The sequence below is a fragment of the Diaporthe batatas genome, assembly GCF_019321695.1.
Source record: "Diaporthe batatas strain CRI 302-4 chromosome Unknown Contig00018, whole genome shotgun sequence".
Taxonomy (NCBI): Eukaryota; Fungi; Ascomycota; class Sordariomycetes; order Diaporthales; family Diaporthaceae; genus Diaporthe; species Diaporthe batatas.
Genome location: NW_025408565.1, coordinates 493774 through 512531, shown reverse-complemented (window position 1 = coordinate 512531; position 18758 = coordinate 493774). Strand labels below are relative to the sequence as shown.

General features: G+C 53.8%; 7 protein-coding genes across 7 annotated transcripts; 3 read left to right on the top strand and 4 right to left on the bottom strand.

Moving 5' to 3' along the window:
* Positions 1-808: 808 nt before the first annotated feature.
* KVR01_012205 (uncharacterized protein) lies at positions 809-1398 on the top strand (the record flags this gene model as incomplete). The annotated part of the gene is made up of 3 exons (XM_044794406.1): positions 809-906; positions 969-1102; positions 1169-1398. The coding sequence occupies 3 exons, from the start codon at positions 809-811 to the stop codon at positions 1396-1398; spliced, it is 462 nt and encodes a 153-aa protein (XP_044638783.1).
* Positions 1399-1747: 349 nt separating this feature from the next.
* Positions 1748-3925, bottom strand: KVR01_012158 (uncharacterized protein; the record flags this gene model as incomplete). Its single annotated transcript, XM_044785968.1, has 2 exons — positions 1748-2473; positions 2669-3925. 2 exons carry the CDS (start codon positions 3923-3925, stop codon positions 1748-1750), a joined length of 1983 nt encoding a protein of 660 aa, XP_044638736.1.
* An 827-nt stretch (positions 3926-4752) lies between these two features.
* On the bottom strand, positions 4753-6122 carry KVR01_012275 (uncharacterized protein; the record flags this gene model as incomplete). Its single annotated transcript, XM_044794401.1, has 4 exons — positions 4753-5168; positions 5257-5324; positions 5379-5761; positions 5841-6122. The coding sequence occupies 4 exons, from the start codon at positions 6120-6122 to the stop codon at positions 4753-4755; spliced, it is 1149 nt and encodes a 382-aa protein (XP_044638853.1).
* Positions 6123-8441: 2319 nt separating this feature from the next.
* KVR01_012180 (uncharacterized protein) lies at positions 8442-9504 on the top strand. The gene has a single exon (XM_044782826.1). The coding sequence runs from the start codon at positions 8534-8536 to the stop codon at positions 9341-9343; it is 810 nt and encodes a 269-aa protein (XP_044638758.1). The 5' UTR covers positions 8442-8533; the 3' UTR covers positions 9344-9504.
* Positions 9505-9811: 307 nt separating this feature from the next.
* KVR01_012173 (uncharacterized protein) lies at positions 9812-11320 on the top strand (the record flags this gene model as incomplete). The annotated part of the gene is made up of 4 exons (XM_044792771.1): positions 9812-10031; positions 10096-10278; positions 10416-10718; positions 10761-11320. 4 exons carry the CDS (start codon positions 9812-9814, stop codon positions 11318-11320), a joined length of 1266 nt encoding a protein of 421 aa, XP_044638751.1.
* KVR01_012164 (uncharacterized protein) lies at positions 11309-14450 on the bottom strand. Its single transcript, XM_044782118.1, has 9 exons — positions 14187-14450; positions 13080-14107; positions 12996-13014; positions 12705-12742; positions 12483-12515; positions 12354-12421; positions 12274-12297; positions 12115-12140; positions 11309-12056 (listed from the first exon to the last, which is right to left on the bottom strand). The coding sequence occupies exons 1-9, from the start codon at positions 14434-14436 to the stop codon at positions 11899-11901; spliced, it is 1644 nt and encodes a 547-aa protein (XP_044638742.1). The 5' UTR covers positions 14437-14450; the 3' UTR covers positions 11309-11898.
* Positions 14451-15414: 964 nt separating this feature from the next.
* Positions 15415-18751, bottom strand: KVR01_012263 (uncharacterized protein; the record flags this gene model as incomplete). Its single annotated transcript, XM_044790819.1, has 3 exons — positions 15415-16031; positions 16093-16949; positions 18645-18751. 3 exons carry the CDS (start codon positions 18749-18751, stop codon positions 15541-15543), a joined length of 1455 nt encoding a protein of 484 aa, XP_044638841.1. The 3' UTR covers positions 15415-15540.
* Positions 18752-18758: the final 7 nt, after the last annotated feature.

Here is an 18758-nt window from a genome sequence, read left to right as displayed (position 1 = left end):
AAGCACCGGAAAATATTTTTAGTGGGGAGTATGCATTTGCGCGAGATATATTGTTTGCCGACGCTTCTCTGCTGCTCTTGTTGGATGCTTTGGTTGGCCCGATGTGGCTTTTCAATTGAGTGGACGGGCGCAAAATACATGAGATGAATTTCGCTCTGGAGAACGCGATTGGGCCCCAGGGTACTGTGCCCACTCGACTTTTCCGACAAGAAGTTGACCCCGAACTAATTAGTATGTATAGATCGGCCTAGAACAACTACCGCAGAGACTTATTGTCACCCTTTGGTTGTACGTAACAACACCAGAATTTGCTTGGCGGAGGCCTATCGGTATTGTGGTCATACTTTAAACTCAGCCGCACGGGGACAATACCCAGCCTCGCGTGCAGCGGCCGAGCCTGGAGACCGTTGTTCTGCCACCCTGGACGTCGGCAGGCGCCCATGCTCGCCTCTCGATAAAGCTTCGCGAGCCGAGTGCGACCGAAAGAGCTACCTAGGTTCAACACAACGGGCCGCTGTAAGCTGCCTTGAGGCAGTGTGCCAAGAATCCGCAATAAGCTTGAGTATGTTGGACGGCGTCGGATATTTCAGCGGGATCCGGTGGGTCAAATGTACATTGGTTTTCGAGAATCATCTTCACCGTAAGCCACATATCAGTGTTGTGCCTATAAAATCAATGGAAAGTCCCCTTCTCCCAACCTTGCTTCTGGTGTTCATCTCATCACTCGCTGGCAAGTCTGTGCTCACTCAAACTGCACCCTGCCTCCTCTCTTCTGGAACCGTAAGATCACTCACCAACAACTTTCACAATGTTCGTCTCCATCTGGACGCTCTTTATTGCATTGGCCGCTGCGAGTCCAGCCGCACTGTCACCCCGGCAGTCACCAGACTACGGAACTGTGAACTTGTAAGAGAATCACTCGCCGTTCATTTCATCACATGTCCAGACTGACTTATCGTCTCTTCTAGCTTCTGGGACACCGGTTGCACGCAGCCTGCAGGTACCGAATATCCTGCGAACAATGTTGTCCAGCCCGGTCCGGCCGGCGTGGCAAGTATGCAATGGGTCCAAGTGACTTGCACCAGCGTCTTGTGTACAACGAGTAAGTGTCCTGCCAACAATTTACGGGGAGTCCCATAGTGAATATGGCTAACAAGAAACTGTGGAGGCCCCACCCTCTTTGCCTGCGCCGATGCCAACTGCAACCAAGCTCGGATTGTCCGGGTCGGCCAGTGTACGACATACCAGACTGGGGTCTGGGCATTCTGGCAACGCGAATCGGCTACAGGCGCAGGCACAGGCACACAGCCCCCTCCAATGCCGCCCCCTCCCCCTCCTGCGAGCCCGTGCAATCCTTTCCCGTTTATGCCGCCTGCGGATGAGATAGACGGGCGGTAGAATGGTGACGATGATGGTGTGGGTGATAGTGAAGATTGAGCGGCACATCAAAGTTGTTGGAGAAGGTGTCTGGGATAATGACTTGGAGGGATACAGCTCGGAGATGACATCGAGTTTGGCCAGACGTAATGGGAACGTTTTAATTCTTTGCACATGTGGTTTGGGTGACATGTCACGAACTTGTGTTGTCCTATTGATTAAACAAGTTTCAGAGTAGATAATGATGGCAGCAAATAATCACTACGACTGCAACTCTGGTAAACTGCGACTTCAAATAACTCCCAAGTCATCTAGTTAGATGCTCATCTTCCAGAGTTGAGAAGGCAGGTGACAAAGGAACATCGCCTACTCAAGACACTTCGGGGATGAGCACGACAACAACATACTTAGTGGTTTTCTGGCCATCCTTCAACGGAGTCCAGTAACTCACAAAGTCCTCCGCACCACCGTGACCAAGCGGTGCTAGCCTCTCGAAGCTCATGCTCTTGCGCAGAGTCCGACCTGCGTGACCGGGGGTGCTAGGTGCCGAATCTCCCCCTCCCAGCCCCAGAGCTGCGAGGCCGACCCCGCTGGACTTCCTGGACAGCGAAAGGCCCCGGGGCCTCCGCAGGCCGTTGTTCCCATTGAGCGTCAGATCGAGCTTGACCGACCGCCCTTCGGCGATGCTCGCCCGGACGGTGGACTTGAATGACTTGTTGACCGAGGGTGAGTTTCCGGCCTCCGAGAGGACCTTGAAGACGTTGTTTCCGATGACGTCTGCGAGGCATTTCTGGGTTGAACCGTTGTTCAGGCTGTCCATTACAGCTGTTGAACAAAAGGCTACTGGTAGTTGGGCACGCAGGCTTTTCTTATCACTACCACTGCCCGTTGTCCTACCTGCTGGGATGTACTCGAGGACGATGAAGCGTGAGTAAGGCGAGAGGACTGCGTGGTGGGTTGGAAGTGGCGGAGACGGGTAGCTCATCGAACCACGATGTTCCATTGGCGTGTTCGGTTCAGACGTCGACAGGTCATGGGTGCTCTCCGTCTCGATTGGGGACACGGGCGCGTCGCCCCGTGAATGGCGTCTGAAACCCTTGAAGAATTTGTTACGGGAAGTTTGCGGTGGGTACTTGGCATCCCTATCCCGACCGGGCCGCCTGTCCTTGCTGCTGAATGCATTCCGCCACGAGCTGCGGTTTTCGCCGTCGTCGTTGGTCGACAGCTTGCGGTCCCTGAGAGGAGGGACGTAGCCCAGCAAGCCGGCCACGCTCTCCTGCGACTCAAGGACTTCAGTCACGTCCACTTGACCGCCAAGGTGGTAGCGGACCTGCCCGTCAAGCCCCATCAGGTGTGCTGTGAACAGCAGATTCCAGAAGACGCGTCCGTCCTTGCGATAGTTCAGCAGCAGCTCGGACCACTCATGGTTCTTGTTGACGGCGTCCCTGATGCGGTCGACGCCGCTTGCCCTGGTTCCTGGGCCCTGGAGAAAGCGGCAGTTACGATCGCAAAGCTCCTCGTGCTTGTATCCAGTGATACCTGCTAGCCCGTCCGATACATAGACGATTGGACAGTCGTCCTGCCACGAGTCCGTAATGCAGAAAGAGTCACCAAATCCTGAACAGATCTGGCTGGGCGAGTAACCTGGCCCAATGGTTTGCAAGCCGAGAGATAGCTGGTTTTTGAGGAAATCAGGGTATATGTCCTGTGACAGGCTTTTCTCAATGTGTGATTTCGCGTCGTCGAACAGGCTTTCCAGTCCCGGCAGAAGCGAAGAAGAGACGTTCTTGATGTCGGTATTGAGGCTTTTGGAGACAGCCATTGGGAGCCTGATGGGTTGAGATGCTGCTACTCCGGTGTGCTTTATGGAGATATTGGCCATGATGGATGAGACCATGCTCATTGTGTTGCTGTACTCCTCCACTTTCATCAAGAAGTCGATATCCTTGTAACGGCCGCGAGACTGCGCAAAGTGTCTCATACGAGCGATAGCCCCTTGATCCTTCAAAACGGCATTGACAGTCTTCATTGCGAAGACGTCAAGGATTGGAAGCTGCGGAGTGAACGCGTCCTCGAATTGCTCCAGATTAGTCCTGGCGTCTGGTTCGCCGAACGTGTTCCCCGTCCAAATGCCAGGAGAGAAGAATGGCGACCGAGGTGTCCCAAGAGTATCGTAGTCCGTATATTGCCTGAGTGCAGAGTCATTGACATGTGACTTGAGACCTGATTTGTTCTTCAGTCGTCTGGTCAGTGGGTCTGGAATCTTCTTCCTGCGAGAGCTCAATGGCGACAGGGGCGAAGGAGGCGGCGACAACGGCCTGGCAGCCTGCTCAGATGACTCGTTGTCCATCTTGAACTCCGGGAAGGGCAGAGTGGTCTGTGAGGAATCGCGCCTGAACAAAGTCCCATACAGATGTCGTCCTGCATCCCCAAGGCAAGGAGTAGTAAAGCTGTCGTCAGAGCTGTCCGACTTCCTCGCCGCAACCCCCAGAGGATCTGGGGACTCCAGCGGGGAGTTCTGGCGCGGAGAAGGTGTTGTTGCCGCCATGCTGGTCTTCGAGCTGATTGGTGCCTATGCCAGTGTAGCCTGGGGACTGATTCAAGGTTCTGAAAAACCCCGTCCGGATTGGTGCGAGGGCATGTACAACCGCAATGCGCGGGGCCTAGTTAGATTATGAACTTGTGGCCGGCGGCAGCTGAACGTTCACAGCATCGTGGGGCCCTGGGTGGTCGAAGGCTCAGCTAAGGCAAGTCGGGAAAGCAGTTCGGCCTGAGCTGTGATGCTCTGCCACGGCCGAGTCCTGAGAAATAGCTGTGTCTTTGACAAAGGCATGCTTTCGTGCTCGGCACCATCCAGACCCGACATCCTCTCCTGGAATAGTTGTATGGAAATAGTTTGGTTCATGATGCGCCGGCCCGAATTTTGCACGTGTGAGATGCCATAGTGAACCGCTATGCCATCTCAAAAGGCCCGTGGGTTTGAACCTTGAAAAGGGGTAACAAAGAGCGTCTTCTCGAACTGGCCTTGGGGGCCGGCCTGTGCACACCAGCTGCTGATGTCGACCATCACTAGCGATGAACGGTTCCTGGCGCCGACCCGCAGTCAGACAAGCCAGAACCCGAGCAGCAAATCAGAGGGGGGGCTAATCCAGCTTCGCCTAGCCTAGACGGGAGCTTTGATACGACTAATGCAGAACCTCCATGTTGAGTGTTTCCAATGGGGCCAGTTGGGCTTGGAAAGCATTAGGCCATGATTCTGCATGCCCATTCGGGACGGGATCTAATGACTCGATTGCGAGGGTGCTATGGGGGATCCGTATAGGCCTGCTCTAGAGACAGATGAGCTCCCCAACCCGACGAAGGCTTCATGAACGGTCAAAACGTTTCTCTTAGGGGCCTCTTATCCGTGGCATCACTCCCCTGGCGCCGTTTGTGGCCAAGATCCGTCATTTCCACGCCGTCGCGAACACCTTGATCCGCCGAGATTGAGGGCTTCCCGGCCGACGAGCCGCTGAGCTCTTCGTATGCGTCCACACGATTGACATCAACGGCGGTGCCCATCTCTACAGGGTTAGACTGAGAAGATGTGGTCCTCGCTTTTTGCCCAGAAGCGAACACACCGATTGTGATTAGAGAATGTGTGGGTGGCTGCGGAGTTGCCATTTCCTCTTGGTCGAGTCTCCGTCGAGGCAACCGGCGGAGAACAAACCGCCGCAGCATTGACATGCTGCCAGCGATTATTCCAATCCCACATTCAAACATTGACCATATTATTACATTGGCGATGTTATCTGGGGTTTGGAATCCCATCAGTATTCATTTCGCGACCACAGCTGCCCGGGTGTGTAGCAAATCTGCACATGGTGGGAATACACTCACAGAGCTGATCCTTATCGATACCCCAGTACTTCAGGTAAGGGATTCGGACGATTGTCGACAAAGAGGCACTGTGAAAATATGGTTAGCTATGAAGCATAAATAAGGTTCGGGCTTTAACATGCCTGCCACCAAGGGTCAACATGACCCATGTCAGGACCTTAGTCCTCCTGTCCATCTGCATATTCCACAGGACCAAGATTGGTAGTCCGGCGCAGGCAAAATCCGTGAGAATAGATGTCGCAGTGACCACGAACCCAATGACCAGCACGGCGTCGTAATCACACTCATCAGGGGTAGCTGTGTGATCCCAGTTCTTTTCTATAGGCTGGCAGACCAACATTCCGCCGAGCACTCCCGTCAACCCCGTCATGACCACAACGGCAATGACAGTCCAGAGTGCAATCTTGTGGCTTCGTTTAGCCGCAACACGTAGCATGGTTAAGGAGATTGCGCATTTGGCGAACATGGCGGCCACGAAGTAAAGACACTCCCAGATGAGGAGAAACTGGAAAGACTTGGTTAGACCGGTACGTGCATATCTGAGTCAAAGTGGAGCTTCGCAAAGCATCAGACATAATGCCTACCTTATGACCTTCAGACCACTGCACCATGTTGATCAACTCATCGCGGGTGCCTACTCCAATGAAACAGCCGTACGCGGTGACAATACAAGTGGCCTGGAATGTGAGCATGCCCGCGAGCATGGCCCAATCGTCGGCTCCGAAGAGCCCCTCCCGAAGACGAATCCAGCATCGTAGCGAGACGGCAAAAAAGGTGAGGATAGATAGGATTATCGACAGCACCAGAGTCCCAATCGCGAGGTCGTCGGTCGGCGTCAGGTAGAGAGACTTCGTTTCAAGAATCATGCTGTGAAGTCCGGCGCTTGTCGCATGTCATTTTGACAGGGACTCTTGCGCGCGGAAAAAGAAAAGTGACAGGAAGCTCGGGTAAAATTGACAGTCAAGCAGAGGTCCGCAGTGGCTGCGGAAAGAGGAGTTCTTAAGGCTGCTTGCTCCATGACAATCTTGCAGAACCCTCCTGATCGTCCAGTGGACCCCCCTCGGGTGGTAATCACCGGATAAGCTTGTCCAACAGGGCCCCGTTGTGCGTGCAGGGGCTGAAGTTTCAATCACAACCTGGGCTTCTATAAGCTGTTGAGAGATTTGTGCATTGGTACGCTGCTTGCCCTGGCCGCTGCTCGCCGGGGCCTGTTGTTTTGCGCGTCGAACGCTATGCCTTTTCTGATGCTTAATTTCGATGATTTCAACATTAATAATTCAACTGCCTCATCTCTTTTCTGCTATGGAGAAGACAGTATTGCTGAGCGTACCAGTTGTGTCTGATTGCCGTGTTCGGCGCCTGAGTCGTGTATCTAGGCACTATGGATACAAGACCACGCAAGCTCCGCTGTGAGTGGCAGGGAGTCGACTAAGCGCACATGAACTCTCCCGGGGAACTCATCCAGTGCCGCGCATGAGGGGTTCTTTGCCATTCCCCGGACCTTGTTACAAACTCAGCCCGACCGGCCGATGAATCCTCCAACACGGCAGGCACGGTAAGTACCGCGGCACCGGGCCCTCCGCTTTCTCGACGCCGGAGATCGTTGGGCGTCGAGCCCACCAACAGGGAGAATGTGAGTGGAGAAAGTGTGAGTGGCTTCGCCCGAGCGGCTTGCTCCGCTTTAATGTTCAGTGCGCCTGTGGCTTTGCACCGAGCTGGTTATTCTGGGTTGGTGTCGGTGTTTCGGAATGGATACAGTACCGTTCCGAAGGATCAAGTGCTCCACGACCATCCCACGCATTTTCTTCCAGAGAGGCTGGCAATAAATACCCGCCGCGTCACTAGAGAGCCTTGCCAAGGCAACACCATAGGACCGCTGAGGCCAGGGGTTTGGTTACGAATACCGCGCGCTATCCTCCGCTGGCAATGTTGGACATAGTCCACCGAGACCCACGGCTGGCAGCCGAGGTGTAAATTTGCTCTGCTTACCGCGGCGCTTGGCCACGGATCAACTTGCTGCGCTATCGGGAGACCGGTCGTAGTTAGCATTCTTCGGGATCGACCATCGGCATCATCAGCCAACGGGACCCCGGGAAGATCTGCTGCAAACCTTCAAATATCGGAACTCGATTATGGACAGATCGACGTGAAAGCCATTCAAAGTGTACTCTTTGTGGCTCATCTACTGCATATCCACCGGCAGATCGAGATCTGGGCTCCACTACTATTTCCCGGCATATTCCCGGAAATATGAGCCTGGCAGTTGAGTTCTAGAACATAGATTTGGTTGCATCTCTTACGTCGTCTGGTGTTTGTTACGGCGCTCGGCTAGCCTTACAGTAGCCAGGAACGTCCGATCTCTGGCATAAGACCCCGACCTGAGATAAACGAATGGAGATCTATTTGGCCCAGACTACAGACCACGAGCACGGCATTCTGGGGTTCTTGAATTGTTATGACCAGAGTAGACTAGTCCATGCATTCAACAAAGACGGATTTTTATGTCCACATTGGCGTGTGCAAGAGCACCCCATGGGATCTTAGGATTCGTGAAAGTCAGCCGACCTTCACTCCTGTGATGGCTACGGCGCATTTAAACGTCGGTCTGGTGCTCGTTAGAAGTGTCTTCCTCAACGGGTACCAGATTACTCCAAGTACCTAGGTCGATGTCGCTTGAGAGCTGCCTATGAGTCGTGATCAACGTCTCCTTTCACGGATATCTTCGAGCTTCTGAGCTTAATTCCTGCATCGGAATGAACAATGCCATAAATTTGCTCCATGGAACGGGATTGAACATCCATGGATTGGACATTGATCCAGGACTGCCCTGGCAGCCCTGCCCACCTGCCAGATGTGCCAAGACCATGCAACCCTGGACCTGACTGACACTGGCCGCTGGAGAACGACATGGACGGGAAATGATGGTGGGATCAGCATATTCTTTTATACGTTTATTACTATACGCGCAGGACGAGACTTATACCATTTCCACACAAAATAGTTCTTGGGAATGAATCTTATTCCGGCTTCCCAATACGTACGTATATCGTAAAGCAAACAGAGCAAGCAACCCACTGAATTATCCCCGTTCATCCTTTCTCTGCATGCCATTACGTCAGCTGCTCAGCCACTATTGACATCACGCCAAGTGCAAACACTGAAGATTCTCAGTCTCGCGATGGAAGCTTCACGCATGCCTGTCTCCAGAGCCCTGCTTGCACAAACTTGCCCCTGGACTTGTGCAACATTTCACACTCATCGGACCTAAATCATCTTCATGCCTAGATTCCATCTCAGAGATTTGTTTTCCAGCCGTCACTCCTCAGCGCCCAGGACAATGGGCTCCACCTCCAAACGTGGCCTCTGCTGGCCAACCGACAACCACGGCCGCGACGAAGTCATCGCCTTCACGAGGCCAGGGTCCAAAGTATCATGGCTGTACAACTGGTCCCCGCGCCCGACACCCGACGCGAGCGAGCTCCAGTTCGTCCCCATGCAGTGGAACCACGTCAACATCGACGAGCTGCACGAGCACGCCAGCAACGCCGGCGCCCAGACCGTCATCGGCTTCAACGAGCCCGAGCTCCCGGACCAGTCCAACATGCCCGTCGAGCTCGCCGCCGCCGAGTGGCTGCGGTGCATCGAGCCCCTCCGCCAGGCCGGCGTGCGCGCCGGCAGCCCGGGCATCTCGTCGGCGCCCCACGCCGTCGGCTGGCTGCAGGAGTTCCTGGCCAAGATCCGCGAGGGCGGCTCCGACGTCGACTTCTACTGCTTCCACTGGTACGGCGTCGAGCTCGGCCAGTTCTACGACTACATATGGAGCACGCACCACCAGCTCGGCCCGGACAAGCCGGTGTGGATCACCGAGTTTGCTTGTACCAACTGGAGCGTCGAGGACCCGCTGCCGCGGGAGCATGTTGAGAACTTTGCAAGGGAGAGCGTCAAGTACTTGGACACGCTGGATTGGGTGGAGCGTTATGCCTGGTTCGGGCCCATGAGGGATTGTGGCACTGTTGGGCGGTGGGCTACCATGCTTGATGAAGAAGGTGGATTGACACCTCTTGGCCAAGCGTACAGGGACGAATGAAACAATCGAAGATCATTTTCATCAGCACTGGCACTTGAAAGATGAGCCTCTGCGGGAAAGTCTTCATTCTCGCTGACATCATACAATACTCTGTATTATTCCTGTATTGTTCCTACGACTTTGAAAAGGACCATCGTGATGACTGCCAGACTGTAGAATTCTTCGCTGGAAAGGAATCTATACGATGCCAGTATGCACACCCAACTACAATGTTCTCGTCAGCTGTGGTGATTCGGAGTCGGCAGGCAGACGGGTAGGGCCAAGCCACTACTACCTAGGTACTAGTACAGGTGGCACACTTCCCAAGCAACGACTTTTAGCATGTGATGATCGCCGACTGCCTCCAGTTCCAGGTTTGACGCCTAGCCCAATGCCCCCAGCGGCAACCCTGCTGAACAACAATCTCTCAAACGGGCTCTTGTTACCGATTCCTAAACCCTCTTTTACACCTGTCTTTGAGCATGCGCAATGAGTGAAACAGAGCTAACACGTATCGCCGTACAGCGGCCGGTCGCATCCCTTACTGTTGCCGAGGACATCGAAAGAACGCGTCGACCGTCGCGTCATGAAGAGGGTGACACTTCGAACAGTGGACAAATAGCGGAACAGGCTCTGGCGCCGGTAGATGGAGGATTGGCTGCTTGGAGACTGCTCTGCGCTGCTTTCGTATTTGAAGCATTGCTATGGGGTAAGTACACCAATCCCGGCGACTGAGCTTGATTCGTAACGTCCGCAGAAGCTGAACCACCCAGGTTTCCCCCTCTCCTTTGGTGTCTTCCAGGAGTATTATTCGAAAACACCAGAATTTGCGGACAACCGCTACATTTCAATTGTAGGCACAATTGCATCAGGCTTCGGATACCTTGGAGCGCCGGTCATCATGCCTTTGGTTCAGCGATACCAGCGGTGTCAGCGGCAGATGATTTGGGTCGGGTGTAGGTCTAGTGCCTTCTCAACAATTACAAAGCTATGGAAACGGCTCCTCTGACCACTTTGTCAGGGTCAATATGCATCGTCGGACTGGTCTTAGGGTCCTTTGCATCCACCTTGGAGATGCTAATCCTCACCCAAGGCGTGGCCTATGGTGTCGGCTTCCTCATATTCTACTACCCCATCCTTAGCATGGTGAACGAGTACTGGATAGCTCGTCGCGGTATGGCCTATGGTGTACTTTGCGGTGCCTCTGGGGTCTCAGGGACCGTCATGCCGTTTGTGCTGCAGGCGCTTTTGGCAAAGTACGGATACAGGATCACCCTACGCGCCGTCGCCGTGGCGCTCACGGTGCTCACTGGACCGTTCATTCCTCTCCTCAAAGGCCGTCTGCCACCTTCCGAACGCGCCAATATCCCCAGGATGAAGTGGGATTTCTTTCGGAGTCCGCTTTTCTGGGTATATTCATGCTCGAATTTGTTGCAAGGGTTTGGCTACTTCTTCCCTGCTCTTTACTTGCCTTCTTATGCATCGTCCCTGAGGCTCGGAAGTAAGAGTGGCGCGCTTCTCCTCGCGCTCATGAGCGTCTTCCAGGTCGGCGGTCAACTTGTTTTCGGTTTCCTCTCTGATCGCAAAGTGCCGCTTAATGTTCTGGCGTGCTTATCAACCGTGGTTGCGGCAGTTGCCTGCTTCACCATGTGGAGGCTAGCTGAGTCGTTGACGGTCCTGATCTTCTTTGCCATCGTATATGGTTTCTTCGCCGCAGGATTCACTTCAATCTGGGCGAGGATGAGTACCGCTGTCACCGACGACGTGACAGCAGGGCCGATAGTGTTCACCTTGCTGAACTTCGGGAAGGGCATCGGCAATGTGCTCGCGGGTCCTATTGGGGGACTGTTGATTTCGAAGCCAGACTTGGCGGCTGGGGCTCCATCACCGTCGTCGTATCTTTGGGTGATTGTCTTTACGGGAACTTGCATGTTTGCGAGCACTTGCGTAATTTGCCTGCGATCCATGAGGCACCTGAGGCTTTTTATGTCCTGGTAGTCGATACAATGGCTATTCTGTACGGCATTTGTCCAGAAACTACTTTCAAATTCTCAGGTGATTCAACAATCATGGAGTGGCTTTTCTTCCTTGTCCCAAATTTGACAGACACCAAGTCAAATCCTAATGCCTTAATCACGAGCTTGATGTTGATATGGAGTCTGGTGAGGTACCCCCGCTCAACAAGCCCCTGGAGGTCGGACGGCCGGGACGCTCTTAGGTTGTGGAACAATAGGGCGACCAACTGTGCGTAAGCCAGGCTGAATATTCTGCGAGGCCTCTGGGGTGCGAGCTGGATTGAATCATGGATCGGCAAGACTGCGAGCAGAGTAGCCAAGACCGTCCACGACGGCGTCCTGTGACGTCTGAGTCAACCTGACCGTAGAATACCATCCCGCCTGCGTATAGAGGCCGGAGAAGTGGTTGACTATAATCCACAAATCCATTGGCTACCCTTGTTGCTTGTGCATCGCTATGAACTGCAGATCTTACCGAAGGCCTGTTCACCGCACCCCATCTGCATATTGGGATGCAAGTCACCACTGTCATCAAATCCGTATCAGAGGAATAGATTTCAATCAGAGGCCGAGTAGCCCCCCTCCTTGACCTCCTCCTCCAAGAAGTCCGCCTCCCTGACCACCACCTCCGAGGCCAAGAAGACCACCGCCTCCTCCTTGCTTGCCTCCCTTGCCGCCCTGCTGCCCGCCGAGTCCACCCAATACGCCTCCTAAAAGGCCTCGAAAGTGCGTTAGCTTCGTGATCACACCGCTGACTGAGAATAATATGACACTTACCGCCAACTCCATCGCCGACTCCGCCGCTGTCAGGGATTGTTAGCATTAGTCAGGTAAAAATGAGATGATACGCCTCAGCATTGATGAGATCGATCGGTGCCAAGTCAACGGCTGGCTTGGACTGTGATTAAGGGAAGGCTGATTGATCCTGTGACTTACACAACATCGCCAACGCCGCCAAGGCTATGATGTTGTTAGTATCGCGATGCTCCAAACGAATCAGCGATGATTCAACTCACAGGTCTCCTTGGCCAAGTTTGCCGACACCCTTTCCTAGGCCGCCAGTGATTCCGCCGACAGCATCGCCCTTTGTCACAGGTTAGATACGTGGTTTCAATTGGAATATTGACGAAAGAGGTTCAACTCACGACTCCTCGACCGGCTCCGCCAACAATTCCGCCCTGGGTTTCGTATTAGCTTCATATCTCGGAAAATCTGATATCGATAAATCATGTCTTCATCCTATGCGTATTTTCCAAGATGGCTCAATGAATAGGAGTGTTGGTGGTGCCAAGGCTAATATTCTCCAGTGTTCTCCAAGTTCGAAGTTTTTTAGGGGGTTGGAGGGGAGTCAAAGGGAAAGTACTCACGACTGGTCCTCCTAGGCTGTCTCCGAGGCCGCCGACAGCTGTAAAATCACCATTAGTTAGTCTGTTGTTTCTCACTTTGCGTCGACAGTATCCACGAAGCAGACTTCTGCAGACTCTTCCTCGGGCCCGACTTCTCAGAGAGCTGCTTGAGTGCAGCCTCTGAGAGCGGCTGGCCTCGAGACAGCACTACTTTGGGTTTCTGGGGCGGTAGAGGTGGTGGTGGTGGTGGTGGCTTTGGTGGTTGTGGTGGCTGAGGTTTCTGTGCTTGTGGTTGTGGTGGTTGTTGCTTACTGCCTCCGACGGTATCTCCCTGCACGAGAAGTCAGTTTCTAGTTCACAAGAAGTTGGACGTGCGTTGATCGGTTTAGTACTCACCAGTCCCTTGCCAACTCCTCCGACCGTGTTTCCGAGACCCCTGGTAGCACCACCGAGAGTGCCGCCAATGTCTCCACGGCCGAGGGCACCAGTCGTGTCGCCCAGCGTCTGACCCAGACCGTCCGTGGCAGCTCCCAGGGTCTTGCTGACGCCCCTGGTGGCGCCGTTGACAGCCTTGCCAGCGACTGGCAGACCCTTGCCGACGTCGCCGATAGTCAGGACGCCCTGTTGCCCGACATTGCCGACAGTGTCTAGGGCACCCTTTCCGGTCTTGCCAACGGCGCCGGTGACGCCCTGGAGCGGGCCGCTCTGGCCCTGGCCCTGTCCCTGTTGCTGGAGGGCCTGCTGCTGCCTCTTGATGGCCTCTTCCTTCTTGCGCTGGGCAAGGATCTGGTGCGTCGGCATGTCGCCACCCTCGACGTAGATCTTCTGCTTCTTCGGTGCCGCCTGGGGCGTCTGGGCCGAGACCTTCTTGGCAACAGCCTGGGGCTCTGGCGCCGGCACGTCGACAGCACGCTCCGGTGCCCTGACGGCCGGCTTGGGCACCTTGCGTACGACTGGTTTCTTGTCTGTCAGGCCGGGGATCTCCTCGCCCCGCGAAAGGGCGGCGGCCATCTCGTACTTGGGCGTGTGCCTTATCTTCTTCTTCTTCTTCTTCTTTTCTGTTGTGGCCTCGGATGGTGCATCCACTGCGGCGGCGTCCTTGACTGCCTTCTTCGCATCTGCGGCTGTCTTGCTGACGGATGGCCTGGAGGCCGACGTTGACTTCTTCACTGGTGCATGGTCCTTGATGTCTGAGCTCTGGGGCAGGTTTGGCTTCGGCTTGGACGCTGCGGCTTTGATGGCGTGTCTCGATGATACCTTTGCCTCGGCTGCCTCTTCCTGGGCGGCCTTCACGGCCTCATCGGTTGCTGGCTTCCTGGATGAGACTTTCTTCAGGGCATCATCTGTGGATTTCTTGGCCGAAGAGACCTTCTTAACCGCATCGTCCGTTGAAGGCTTGCTTGGCACCTTGTTCGACGTTGAGGCTAGGCACGGTCCGGATTAGCGTTTGGATTTTGGTAATGACCTAGCACGGGACTGCGATGGCTCGTAAGAATAGCTTACATTGTAGAGCGGCTGCCTTCTTCAGTTGTGCGATCTCCTTCTGCAGAGCCTGGTTCTGTTTCTGCAGTGCTGCCTCTTTCTTGAGACGAGCCACCTCCCGCTGCAACAACTCGTTCTGTTTCTGTATATCCGCCATACTGTTACTTCGAACTGATAAAAAATAGACTAGAACTGTCCTAGAAATCGAGCATTCGAAAGATTGGGACCGAGACTGCAACTCACCCGGAAGTGTGGCTGAGGAGGTGAACATGTACTTAAATCGGGGGCTCACCGGTGACGTAGGGCGCCACGGCTGGTTGAAGGGGGCGGGCATCAGGTGTGATGAGATGACAGCTGGGGTCTGGTGCCGGTGACGTCGGGCGCAGGCGCTGTGCCGATGCTGATTCGCCTGAATCATACCCCCTTCATGCACGATGCACATCGCGCCTCGAACTCACTCGCCACACTTGGGCCTAGCTGACGCAGACCAGCGACCACTCACGTCGCCCAGGCTTCATGTCCGGCAGGATAACGTCCCCCTGCAGGGCACCTGTGTTGCATGTCACCGCAATCATACCAGCCCCCAAGCCACACGATAGCTGTGGGGATCTTCGCTCATCTCGATCACCGGCCCGCCAGAGACAGCTACACAAGCACGCCAGGCTCCGGCACACGCCATCACCTGCAGTTGGCCGGCAGGTCCGTCTGTCCGCCTGAGACAGAGCGTGCAAAAAATCAAGAATTGTGGCGCCTCGACATCACTTTCTCCTCTTTTCTCATAAAGGGTTAGCCCACTTGGGCTTCCAGCGTGGACACCCTGACACCTTGTCACTCACGACAGGGGTGTGTGCCCTGGCGGTCTATGAGGTCTGGACCCTTCTACGGCTCCGACTTCTCCTCGCTCACAGATTCCCATCCTTTTCGGTATGGTGGAAGATAGATTGCGAGTTCCCCAGATCATACGTGAGAGAGTGGAGCAGATCCCTTCAAATCGTTCGTGATCGCTCGGCCAAACTTTATATTGATCGGGCGGCCATCCGTGGAATAGCACATTATCGTTCCTGTGGGTTCGTTGTACAAAAGTCTGCACTTCCGTGACGGTTTAGGAGTGAATCCCCCGTCTCGGAAATCTCGGCAAAGAGCCGAGACCCGGGCATAGATGACTTCCAGGTTACCGAGTCACCGACAGTCTCGCACCAGAGGGTAGCACCTTAACATAACACCCAGCTGTCTTGAACTCTGAAGTATGTGTAGATCAGAAGTCTTTACATATCGTGATCCATGAATTCTACCTAACTCGCCATACACCTGGGCTCATTGCTTATATCCAGTCTATGTAGTGTTGTCCCCCAATATGCCCACATCACAAACCCCATCATCCTCTGTTATTCCAGGCGTTATTCCAAGCCCTCAGAGTATCCCTATAGTCACCCCCTTGCCACATATCATCCCACTCACGCATCAGCCTCTCTCTAGCACCCGTCTCCTCCATGCGGCGTGCATCCCACATAATGTAACCCCAAAGATGTAGCGGCTTCGGAATAAAAATGCCAAATAAGTTGCTGTAGGTCTCGCCCCAGATAAGAACCCATGCCAGCGGTGGTGAATCTGGGCTGTCCCCACGAAAGGGTATCGGGCGCTGTTCGTCCTGGGCGAGGTCTCGCTCCGAATACGACCTCTCCCATCTCTCGTTCATGTCCGTGTTCCCAGTGACATCGTCGAGCCACATGTGCCACACGCGGTAGCCCGAGTCCATGTTGGCGCGCAGGGTAGCCGCGAGCTCTTCGCGGTCTCGGATGCGCAATACGGACGCCATAAGCGGCAGGCCTTGGCTCACGAGGAAATTTCGTGAGCTTGATCTCATGTCTGCTGTCCACGTTAGCATGAATAGCAGTGTTAGCCAGGAGAGTGCTGTTCTTGAACGTACGAAGTCGCACGGGACTAATCTCCTCTCCAGGCTCCCCGGGGGATCCCCAGACAACGGGATCGAGATCCCCAGAGACTTCCAAAAGTCTCTTCTGGTATTGCTGCTGGAAGAAGGCATTGATGCAAAGCATTTCCTCAATCTCCCAAGGGTCATAACCTGCAAGGAACCTGAGACAGCCCAGTTGTCTTAGTCGCTGATTCGCCATATTGTTGCCTTCGAGCTTATTCCCAAAGACGTCACACACAATTTGGAAGCGATACATCGCTCTTTGAATGCGTATGCGCTCAATCTTGCTGAGCTCCATCGCTTTGGCCGATGTGCTCAGGTTTGCCAGGGCCCAGCATGCATATTCGTCGACGAGCGGCTCGACTATTGATGTTTGGAACGTGGCCATCTCAACGGCTTCCGGTAAAGAAATAGAGTGAATCCAGTCTTTGCATGACAGATGCTGCACATGTTCCCGGTATGTCTCCAGAAACGGCCATATTATCCTCGTTTCGTGGCCTGCTTTCATGGCGGCGCAGCGAGCTTGCTGGAAGCTGTCCTGAATGGCAGCCCGTGCTGTGCTCGCATCGACGAAGGTGTCCCCGAGTATATTTATCAAACAATTTGCAATGTAGTTCTTGGGCTCACTTTGGAACAGTGAATAAAATACCGGCGAGGACAGGATACAAGCGCCAAGAGATCCTAGACTAGGAAGGCAGAGCATAATGTGCCGCTGGATCTCGGCGGGCAGGCTCTCGATGCATCTGGACGGCTCATCGCAGCCATCGCTATTGCTTCGGTGCCGTTGCGGCTCGTTCGACTCCATGGGCACTCTCGTGGTCGGAAGGGTAAGCGGACATTGTGTGGAAGAGCTCGGTTTGCTTATCAGCTGTTGGGTTGGTGGAGAACCAACCCCTCCTCGGCCACCCAGTCAGTCTCAGGCTGCTGCACAATGCATTTATTAAGGCATAGGGTTATGCAATGCGGGGAACAACCTCGCACAAATTGGCTTGGCTGGGTTCAGTGTGCCATTGCCACATGTTCAAGTGACCAAAGCTAATGTGGGATTGACTCAACAAGGCGAAGGCCTGACGGCGATTGCCGCTGACACAGCTCCAATAGATTAGTAGGTATCCATGGATGGATGGATGGATGGTACTGAGTTTGAAAGCTTCACATGAAGCCCAATCCGAATGGGCTGTTTGATGCTGAATCCACGGATGGCAGAGGTGCAGTTAGCCGCATATGAATGTCAGGATGCAGGTAAATTTGATAGCTGGCAATCGTTTGTGATCAGGTTCCAAGATTCCAAGTGTGTAATGATTCCATTCACTGCATTTATCGTTTCAGGAGAACCTAGACACCGCATAACATTGCTCCAGCCTCCACTCTCCTCAATGTGAATCCGTTTATGACTCTTAAAATGGAACAACATGAAGCAAACGCATTACTTTTGTCCAATTTATTGTGACCATGGGGTCTTGGTTATTAGAGTTGTTGTACCTAGTGTTTAAAATCGCCCTGACTCTCCAATTCTGCCACCGCATTATTTCGTATAACACGAGACCTCGAAGTCCTAGGTACGGACCAAGGCTTTTTACCATCTTTCATTGCTAAGTCATCCGATTGCTTCCGCTCTCCATCTTTCTGCGTCTGGCTCCTGGCCAACTAGTAAACGGAGAACAACCTCTTTGTCAAGCTGGCTTGCGAGGGAAGGTTGATCTAATAGAAACTGACCAGCACGACAAGACAGCCTTTCATGCCGTGGTCCCTTGTCTACGCGGTGAAGCTCTGAATGGAGTACTGATTTGCTCCAAGTCCTCGTCGCCTTTCTCGCATGTGGGATGATCACGCACCGCAACCGTGGTGGTGTCTTGCCCTCGTGGCCCGCTAGGTTTATAATTAACGCCCGCGAGTTGTTTACGGGTGGTTGGGCCCTGAATGTTTCGTTCTCTGCCGCTGGGGAGAGGTGCGGCTAAGGGTAATATTCCGGCTTCAGGGCTGCTGGGGTGTCTCGTGAAGGAAGCAGCTGCGTTCAGTTTTATGATCCGAGGACGCCTAAGACTTTGGGAGTGCACGTGGAGCGAACGGAACGGAATTTAAATGATATGCTCTGCACGGTTAATTTTCATGGTCATGACTGATTATCGAACACTATTAAGGATAGAAATAACCGATTTTTGAGCAGCGGTTAACCCTTGTACGACTCAGGTTTTCAAGATATAATCATACTTCAATGCGACTAAATTTCAACCCACACTTGAGCACAAGTCTGGAACGGGACATAAAGACTTCGCAACCGCCATTTTCCCATTGTGATATGATGTTGAACTGCGCACTTGGTAATGATGCTTCCAAACCCTGATCAGTAATGCTGGAGAGGGAAGAAGTTGAAGTTGCGCATGTAGAAAAACATCTCCGTCACATAGGTTATCGCTCCTCCGCGCTCAACCAACTTTCCCTTGGGCCTGAAAATGTTGGGCTCGATATCGAGCTCGATCTCCCTGGACTTGTCCGCAACAACCCTTGGCCATGTCTGAACCCGGATTGTCTCGGGCCGGGCAGACACCTCCTCTCGCACCTCAACGGCGGCAAACGCGACCTTTTTCTGCTTCCGATATTCCAGAGAACCTGATTCGTGCATTTCCGCGTGATTGTCCTGGTGAATAACCATTTTAGTT

Excerpts from the sequence above, each read along its gene's own strand:
- KVR01_012180 (XM_044782826.1), top strand. The coding sequence starts at position 8,534 with ATGCCTAGATTCCATCTCAGAGATTTGTTTTCCAGCCGTCACTCCTCA.
- KVR01_012164 (XM_044782118.1), bottom strand. The coding sequence starts at position 14,436 with ATGTTCACCTCCTCAGCCACACTTCCGGGTGAGTTGCAGTCTCGGTCC. Across the intron at positions 12,141-12,273 it reads GGCGGCGTTGGCGATGTTGT|CGGCGGAGTCGGCGATGGAG; the intron begins GTAAGTCACAGG and ends AATCCCTGACAG. Across the intron at positions 12,057-12,114 it reads AGTCGGCGATGGAGTTGGCG|GCCTTTTAGGAGGCGTATTG; the intron begins GTAAGTGTCATA and ends CGCACTTTCGAG.